General features: G+C 42.0%; 1 protein-coding gene across 3 annotated transcripts in view; it reads left to right on the top strand.

Annotated features, from left to right (window-relative positions):
- The window catches only part of ZFYVE1 (zinc finger FYVE-type containing 1), a 28,469-nt gene extending 22,821 nt beyond the window's left edge, over window positions 1-5,648 (top strand). For 2 of the 3 annotated variants that reach the window (XM_054066897.1, XM_054066896.1), the window contains exon 13: window positions 330-5,647. In XM_054066897.1, the coding sequence (XP_053922872.1) occupies window positions 330-562 (233 nt within the window). In that variant the 3' untranslated portion in view covers window positions 563-5,647. Of the gene's footprint in view, window positions 1-329 lie in introns of all 3 variants that reach the window. The other variant, XM_054066898.1, reaches the window with a different exon arrangement.
- The last annotated feature ends 4,354 nt before the right edge of the window (window positions 5,649-10,002 follow it).

Here is a 10,002-nt window from a genome sequence, read left to right on the forward strand (position 1 = left end):
TGGGTTTTTGGCCACAGTTGAAGCTGAAGGTAGGGAGAAGCAAGTTTCTCAATGTATGGAAGAATTCGAGTAAGGGAAGATGCCACCATTTAAGGAGAAACCACTTATCCCTTTGAAGAGAGGGAGAATGTGAGAGAATGGCAGAATGACCTTAAATGGCTGCTAGTTTCACTGAAGTATTCTGTCAGTAGGTCTTCTTCCCCTTAATGGCAGTGGTATGACTTGCAGTGTGTGAGTACTTTCACTGGAATACATTCTTGACATGCTTATGTTCACTGCTTATTTTTTTTTCCCCTCTTTGTCATCCCCTCACTTCACTTCCTCCATAGGTCTGGTAAAAGATGCTGCCCGACCTGCATACTGGGTGCCAGACCATGAAATCCTGCACTGCCACAACTGCCGGAAGGAATTCAGTATCAAACTCTCCAAACACCACTGTCGGGCCTGTGGCCAGGGATTCTGTGATGAATGCTCACATGACCGCAGAGCGGTTCCCTCTCGTGGATGGGATCACCCAGTCCGAGTTTGCTTTAACTGCAATAAAAAGCCTGGTGACCTTTAACCCCAGGCTCTTCTCCAGATCTTTGCAATTCCTTATGTTCTCAGGGTTACAAATGAAGTATCTGGTCTCCCTTTCACACCTTAACCTGTTGCAGCCAGAGTGCATGTTTCCAGTTTCTGGCCTCCTCTCGTGTTATATCCATCTTGGAACTCTGGGAATGAGCTTACATTCAGCCTCTAGGTTTTAATTTCAAATTAACTGGGAAAGGGAGGGAACTCCCTTGCAAATGAGCATACCAAAATCCAGTGTATTTTATTCCAATTAAATATATATATATATATTTATCTATGTATAATTTAGTATATTAAGAATGTGGTTGGCTAATGAAGCTTTGAGTATTCCTAGTTCAAATGATGGATGGTGGTGTTCCTTACTATATTGGATCAGATTTACAGCCTTCTGGTTCTTTTGGAACATCTTGCTGATCACAATGTCCTGTGAGGAAGGTTTGGACTCTGTGCTGCCAGGATATCTCCAATGTTTATGTATCAATTACACGTGCTAATTCAACCATCCCTGCATCTGGAGGTGTTGTATTTCTGGCCATGGAAGATTAAACTTGGATTAATTAGAAGTTTGTTTGAACTGTGATAAGGGCAGTGGTCTTGCAGTGCAAGAGCTATCAAGTTGAAATAGACCCCCTGGTAGAGACCAGTAGAGCTCTGAAAGGTAAAGCAAATCACATGGCACAAGGCAAAGCATTCTGATTTTGCCATTTCAACTTCAATACAGATCAAAAGCTAGCAGGGTCTTCTTCTCCCTGACAATGTTCTCATGTACTCAGGTTTTCTTCAAATTTTTCTGCCAGCTTGTTGCCATTAAAAGTTTTGTCCAGAGCAGAACAAGAGAACAATTTATGTAGGCAGTTCTGAAATATGACGTTTGAGTTGTTTGGGTTGTGATGACTTGTTTTCCCCCCCCCCCCCCCACTAAGAGATTCTGGGAGTCTCGAGCCTCTGTGTTCTCAGACATGGTTGCATAGAAACTACACAGATTTGACTTATCTTTTTTCTAGTAATATGAAGTTAGAAATCCACTTGGAAAATGGGAACTTTTCTTCTTTGCCTCTAACAGCTGGCACTCACTGGACTTCATCCTTTTATTAATGGACTGCAATGGATTCACTGATTTTATTATCAAAAGCACCACTTAACCTAACTAATATTGTCTTGTACTGTGGATTTGAACTTGTGGTTCCAGTCATAAGAAGTAAGAGACCATTGTGGATTGAACTGTCTAAAATTCTCCCTTCTTGGCTTACGTAGACAAGGATTCTTCCACCACATGAAAGTTTTCTCCTCTTGGAGTGGCTGGAGTTTGATGCAATGTCCTGAAACTGTGGTATTCCCCCTGTCCCCCAGCTTATTAAATGTGCTCTTGTGTAGGTGAGTGCCCAACACCCTGTTTCTGGACTGTATTATTAAATTAACTGCTATAAAAGACTTTATCTTCTGAGCAAGCGTACTCTTTTTTTCCTTGTAACAAGTGGTCTCTGAAAGAACATTCTCACAAACTGATTGCCCCTTCAACAACATCCAGGCTACACAGGGGAGTAGACTTGGAGGACATTCCAGGACACATTTGGTACTGGCCAAGTTTACTGGGGACTGTCTAATGTTTTTGTAAGCAAAGTGTGCCATGAAAGGACAATTGCGCAAGGGAGGGCACGAGTAGGTAGGAATCCTCTCTTCAAAAGACATTCTGCATATCCAGCCTAATGCTGTGCTTCAAAGTAATTTTTTTTTTTTTAAATGGGAGAGCAATGTGTTCTTTGTGCTGTTTATGCATGTAGCTTTACTACCATGTTAATGCACAAAGAGATAACAGCCATGACATTCCTTGTATAAAATCTTTGGCATCTGTCTCAACAACTTGTCTGGGTTTTTTTTTTTTCCCTTGTCACAGCCAGAGTTACTACTCAGTCAAAGAGAAAATATCGACTGAACAGTTTTAGTATATTTGTGATCTTAGTAGCTTAGCAACCTGTCAATATGCCGAGTCCAGTCTTGATTGATTATCCTGGAGCTGAATTTCTTGTGCTGTTGCTCAACAAAGCAAAATCTTACGTGGTGCTTAAACTGTCAGAGGCTTGGTGTTATTTTTTCTGGACAATGCTGAGAGGCTTACGTGGATTCTTTGTTTTCCAAAATGAAAAAAAAAAAAATCTGTAGGGTTGAAGTTCACTGCTGTTTTCTGTATATAAGAGCTTTTGTTTTTTTCTGATAGTTTTGGGTGCTGTGAATATGCAGAGTATAGAATACGGTTATTGAATGGATTAGCTATTTATAGAGGATAAATGAATATTTTAGCAGAGCCCAACACTCTTTGGTGTTACTACATTAGGATTCAATAAACAAAAGGAAACCTAAATTAGGGAAATAGAAATTCTGAAAAAAAATCACTAAAGCAAGTGACATGGGAGCATCTTGTGCTTCTGCCTGAAGAGAAGAGTTAATTCCAGCAGTAGAAACCTGTGAGGGTTTTGTTGCTGAACTTGGAGAGATGCTTTGCATGCAGAGGTATTGGTAGTATCTAAACAGAGTGTGTCATTGCAAAACCTGTCAGCAGTTAACAGCAGCCTTGCTGGAGCTCTGCTAAAGCCTGAACTGTGGGTGCTCAATAATGGTGGTATGAGACACATCTGACACTCTAATGCAACTCCTGTGTGATGAAGTCTTGTTTATTCACAAGGGCAGGGATAAGAGGTGACCATTTTCCAGAAAATTTCCAGATCTTTGTGTGTTTTACTGAGGACAAATTAATTACCTGTCATGAAATTTCAGTTTGGATCAACTGAAGGTCACTGTAATGTTAGTATTTCAGTAGTTAAAATCAGCACACTGTCTTGGCAAGATAAGGAATTCAGTTGGTCTGAGATATGGCATGATAACAGGATGAAGTTGACTGTTGTAAATCTCTTGCCATGAAAATGCCATCAGGTTGATTTTTGGCAGATCAAGCAGCCTCTGTGCCTCTTCTGGTTAGAAAATGCTATCAAAAACATTGACTAAGAATCATGTGAATTTACTGATGTTCAAAGATGTGTGAAAAACATCAGAAAAGCACCACAAACCTAGCCTAGATTTGTAGAGGAAAAAAGTCTGATGTAATTGCTCTATTCTGATGTATTTATTTCTATTGTGGGTACCTATGCCAATTCGTCATAAAGATTCATCTTCAAATAGGTGGTGTGGGTTTTTCTCTCCTTCTGTGGTGCATATATGTGAGATTCATATAGATGTGCACACTTTCAGGTAGACTCCCTAGCCAAAACCATTGGGCCAAATGTGACTTATACGTGTATGAGGTGCACATTGCTCCTGAGACTAAGAGCTTGGGAAACAGATGGCAGAACAGCATGTTTGTAGCATGTAGCTATTGTCACAGTAGCAGCAGGCTGGAACATGTAGCTTCTTGCATAGGAAGAATCGTTCCGTCTTTCACTTCCCTGCCCCCGTCCCCCTAATGGGTTTTCTTGCTTATTCGTGCTCCTGCCTAGTTCCTCACAAGTGAAGTTGCACTCGCTGAAGTTGGCCAAGGTATCCCTTGCGTTCCTGTCTCTGTCACTTATAAGCTGGACCTTTGGTTGTGTTCTGGAAAACATGACAGCTCTCACTAGCTTTTGATGTCAACAGAAATTGTTGAAATAAACACCATCATTATGTTAGACCTGCCTTGCGTTTGTACTAGGTGTCTTCTCTGTGGCTGTGCTGAGACATCCATGCATGTAACAGCTTTGAGTAGCCTGGGCTTTGACATTGCAGGACTCCGGCTTCTCACATGGTCATACAGACTTTGCTCTTCATCTTTTTGTTTCTAGCATAAGCTGCTCAATGATGCTTGAGTACTATCATCTCACTCTGGCAGCCTCTCGTTTCCATGTTTCATTGTCAACTGATGTCAGTCACTGCAGTTCCATATATTGTGTCATCGTTCTTGCGTGTGATTTATTGCTGATGGCTGTAATATAATTTGGCACTAACAGATATGTCTTTGCCTGCCAGTAATTTGAGAACAGAGAGTGATTTGAACAAGTGATAGAACTGTCTGATTTTTGTCATCTGTGTCCCATCCCTACCCCTTGTTTTAGCTGAGCACTCTTTCTTGGTAAAGCAATGTTGACATGTATATTCTGTCATGAAATGTTTTTCTTCCTAGCACAGGCACATCAACAATGAAGTCATAGTAATGCCAAAATAAATAGAAACTTACTATGAGGGCTTTCAAAATCAACAGTATAATGTGACAAAGACAAAACTAAATTAGAATGGCAGCTAGTCAGCTATCTTAGGCCAAAATTGAAGTGCATTCAGCTTTTTAACATCATTTTAATTGAGTATAACTTAAGCAAAAAGTAAAGTGATACAAATACAATTTATATATATGTATTTGTGTGTATATATATATATATATGAAGTCCTTATGTAGGAAATGTCTCTGCTGTGGTATTACAGAAATTCTGTGTGGAATACCTGGAGATTTTGAAGCACTCTGATTTCTGTCATTTTGAAAAGCTGGCTAAGTCTTTCTGGTTCTGCTTAAAAAGCAATTTTACAGCAGCACTGAGAGAGAAGCAGTATTGTATGGATGGTAATGTACAGAGGATGACTTGTCAGGAAGGCTTTGCAGTTACTGTGGTACTTATAGAACTGCAAATAGGAAAATTGTTTGAACAAAAGATAAGTGATCTTGATTATATTTTCAGACATTACCTAAAACTGATGATCAACTTTGTGCCTTGAAACATGAAATGAATTGGTGAAGTGCTTTAAACAGTAGAGTTGAGCATCTTTCAACCTCTCTTTCAACCTCTCTTCAAAACCCCTGCCTAGAAAGTGCTTTGGGATAGCATTGATTGCTTGATTCAGCTCACAGTATGTGTTGAATTTGCAAGTATTCACAAGCAGTTTAAGGTCTGGGGACCAAAGCTGTATTGTCCACTGCCGAATTATAACTTTTCTGAAAGCAGCTACTGCGAGGGGACATATTGAGACTATGTACGCATTCCTGTTTGAATTCTTGCTTCCTTGCACCAAATGCTTAACTTTCTAGTGGTATTAGAATATATCCGTATTAAGCTCAAAATATAAAAATACCAGAGTCAAATTGTGGCTAGTAATTTTTTTTTCCTCTTTTATTTTTTTAACCTCTTAGTTTCAGTGGTCAACAGGATAATAGAGGAATGGCCACAAAGCCATGTACTGCAATAAGTAAGGGTCAACAGAAAGATAACCCCCCACCACAGAAGACCCAAAAGCAGATCCCTTCCCTGCTTTTAGAAACTTAATTAAGACTGTAGAAGTTTAAGTTTCTACCTCCTACATCTAAGAACTTGATGTGACCCAAAAGGTTTTATGTGGAAAGAGCCTCTTTAATCAGGGTTGACTGCTGATTGATGAGAAGCTTGACATGAGCCAGCAATGTGCGCTTGCAGCCCAGAAGGCCAACTGTATCCTGGGCTACATCAAAAGAAGTGTGGCCAGCAGTTCGAGGGAGGGGATTCTGCCCCTCGGTTCTGCTCTTGTGAAAGCCCACCTGGAGAACTGTGGCCCGTTCTGAGTAGTGTGTCCAGTTCTGGAATCTTCAACATAAGAAGGATACGGAGCTGTTGGAACGGGTCCAGAGGAGGGCTACGAAGATGATCGGAGCACCTCCCATAGGAGGACAGGCTGAGAGAGTTGGGGTTGTTCAGCCTGGAGAAGAGAAGGCTCTGAGGAGACCTTATAGTGACCTTCCAGTACTTGGAGGGGCTGGGGAGGGACTGTTTACAAAGGCTTGTAGCGATAGGACGTAGGGCAATGGGAACTGTGGAGGGGCAGATATAGACTAGACATTAGGAGGAAATTCTTCACAATGAGGGTGGTGAGACACTGGCACAGGTTGCCCAGGGAAGCTGTGGCTGCCCCATCCCTGGAGGTGTTCAAGGCCAGGTTGGACGGGGCCATGAGCAGCCTGATCTAGTGGGAGGTGTCCCTGCCCATGGCAGGGGATTGGAACTGGATGATCTTTAAGGTCCCTTCCAGCTCAAATCATTCTATGATCTCCATGACTAATAGAAGCACAGTATATTGAACAGAATATGAATGAGACTCTGGTGTCTGAAAAAAACACCTTGATAGGAAAGACTGGCAGTTTGGTCTTCTTTGAGCCTTGCTCCAGTGAGCAAAAGGGACCAAACAAAATGTGCCCGCTGGATAAAGGATGCTGCAAGCTATCTTGGAGTGCAGGTTTGGCTTTTCTGAAGTTTCTTACTAGATCCAGTGCTTGCTGAGAAGATGAGGCAAAGAAATATGGTATTTTGATACTGTAGCAAAGGGGAAGAGTGCTGTGGTTCCTTACTTTTATCTGCTTTAGAGTCCTAGCTATTGCTGCATAAGGAAATAGGTTATTTAGTATACTTCAGTCACTGCCTGCAGGCTGCTTGCTTTTTGTCACTGAAGCCAAATTGCCGCTTTGCTTGCCCTGCTTTCCCTCTCCTTTCATACCGCTCTTGCAGGCTTAATTAGAAGCATTGACTGTTGGGTAAGTGGGTTTGCAAGGACACGTGTGTGCGTTTGGTTTCTGGAAACAACAGAAAGCAAATGAGTAAATTTTGTTTTACGAGCTTTGCCTAAAAAGGAACAAAGAAAAACTTTCTTCAGTTATGTAAGATGCCTTTCTGCCACAATTCCTAGTTTGTGTTTTCCACGGTAACTGGGCACAATTGTTGCATGGTCTTGTTCTTGCAGAGCAAGCATTATTGGTGTTAAGAGCACTGAAAATTTTAAATGCCAATTTAAATTTTGGAATTAATTCTGATTTAAGGGAGTTCATGATCCTTGTGGTTTGCTACCTGCAAGTGTTTGAACAACACATGTTTACTAGCAAGAGTATCAATATAAAGTGTGTTCCAACTCAGTGCTGAGTTAGTTGTCGATGTAACATTAGGAGTTTGCAGGGGGTGGGCTTAGCTACATTTCTGTTTCCTGAACAGATGCTTCATGGCAGGATGCATGATTGACTAAGTCAATGCAAATGCTTTTGAAAGTTGTGCTGTATGCAGTAATCATTGTTCATGCAACAGAAAATGTCCTTAATTAACATAACTAATCAAGACGAATTGCAGAGTATTTTCTCAAATTGAATAGAAAAGCAAGCCAGGAATCAGGTCTCTTGATTATCCAAGTGTAGCAGAGGGAATGGGAAGAGCCTGCAAAACTTATAAATAAGGTCTTAGACAAGGTCTGTAGAAAGAAGAGGCAGCACAGATTATGCTGTGGACAGCATCTCCTCTCTTTGCGTGAGAAAGAAGGCTCTGCAGAGGAATGCTAAAGCCAGATGTATCAGGGGAGCCATAGTTTTAAGGAATTCACAACTCAGTCTGCCTACACAGAAATGGGGGTTGGCTGTTAATGTAATACAAGAAAGATTTGGGGGTTTTGAATGTATCCTCAGACAGGGAAGAGACTGTTTTGAATATTTGCTTGGATTCATCTTTCATCTTGACGACTTTTCTTACAGCGTGAATATATTCTGTATGAAATAGCTGTAAAGTTATTACACTGCTCCCAAGAGGAGAGTTTTCCTGCTGTTTTGTCTTCTCTATAGATTAATGTGTAAAATAAATACAAAGAAAGGGAAGGAGATCACCACATGTAAGGCTGGAACATGGGGAGCAATAACAGCTGCTGAGAAGAAAGAGACAGTGTTCTAGAATGGCTCCTTGCTTAGGCCTAGAGGTTGTGAGAGGACAGAAGTGAGTGTGGAGCCCTGCAGGACAGAGAGGATTTTTAGCAGGGGACACCCTTCCAGGTATCTGTATTTGAATAATTCACTCTTATCAAAAGTAATTTGAAAAATGGAAGGAAAGGGGAGAGGAGTGCATTGGAAACAAACAGAAGACCCACAGGATGTGCTCATGTTTGCACTGGTCCTGTAATGGGCTGTATTGGATTTGCAATGCAGGGCACTTGTGATGTTTCCTTTTGCAACATATGGCAAAGTCAGGAAAGGCCTTACAAAAATATTTATACCTGCTCAAAAGGTGTGATCGAATGAATGGGTAAGCAGCCAAAAACCAAGTATTAGCACTGTTTCTATTTATTCCTGGAATGCAATTTAGTAAAGTAGAAAAGCTTTGCTGAGGACTTGCAAGCCCCTTCCTTCCCAGGATGCTCCACACTGTTGCAGCCCTCTGTGATGAAGACAAAGACGACATCCCAGGTGCGAGTGCTGCACTGGCTACTTCTAACTACAGGCTACACCTACAGTCACCAGAAGCACTCGTTTCTGTGTGCGTGTACAGCCAATACCTGTTGTCAGAAGGCACGTGGAATGCAGACACCCAGCCTCGTTCTCTGACATGGCCATCTCACTAGGCCACCTGGGCACAACCTCCAAAAGTGGTCAATTCCTTTACACTGGTCACTTTTATGGCTCAGCTTGAAAGGGTTCTGGGCCATCTCATTTAAGTGAAATGTTACCTAAAAGGTTGGACCAGATGATCCCTCATGTTCTGTGATGAACGTGATTATAATCTGTTTGTGTGCTTATCTGGCAAGACACCATGAGAAGTGACATTTCTGATTACACAGTTGTACATCTGAATTCTCTAAGTAGATCCCAGGATAGAAAGGCAGTTCTTGCAGTCTTTTTCTAAGAGTTTTTGAAAACTTGAGTGCAGCACCTCTTTCCCATGAAGACAACCAGTAGCCCCACCTGGTTCATCAGGGTCTTCACCTCCTGTAGGCTCTTGATCTTGTCAGTGTTTCCTACACAGTTAAGTCTAACCCAGACTGGTTACCAGGAAGGGGCTGGGGGTGATGACGCTCCATGGGATAATTGTTCTCAAGTACAGATACAGCATCATCCTATTACTGTGATGCTACAGCTTCACAGCTGAAGGCCCAGTTGTAGCTCTGAATGCAAAAACCCTTACTCTGCACAGGTCACGTCCTATCCCAAAGAGGGTGTGGTCTGTCCAGGCCGGGCTTGTCTCCTGCTGTATAAGCAAACCTGCCCATTCCAGACTGCTGAGCAAACTCTACCTTAGGGCTGTGGCCTTCATTAGGAAACACTGTGATAAATCCACAAGGACATTCAGCAGCCGCTGGAGGAGGAAAGGGGCTTTGTTCTATGCCTGCTGCCTTTTAAAGGGAACCGTGGCAGGGCAGTGGCATGCTACCATCATCTGGAAAGGACAAAGTTTAGGGCTGACTGTGTGAGTGGGAAGAGAGCCATTTCTTAGTCTGCTTCCAACCACAGATGCAGTAGAGACAGTTGATGCAGAGATTCAGAACAAAGCTACTCCAAACAAAGCCCCAAAACACCTAGTGTGTCAGCTTAACACCAGCTACTTCACACTGCTAAACCACCCTGTTCCATCAGCCCCCTTGCTGATGTGGATTGCAACCACAGCTGTGTGGTTTTGTGACCAAACTAGGATTAAGTTAGAGCACCCT

The sequence above is a fragment of the Cuculus canorus genome, chromosome 5 (assembly GCF_017976375.1).
Source record: "Cuculus canorus isolate bCucCan1 chromosome 5, bCucCan1.pri, whole genome shotgun sequence".
NCBI lineage: Eukaryota > Metazoa > Chordata > Aves > Cuculiformes > Cuculidae > Cuculus > Cuculus canorus.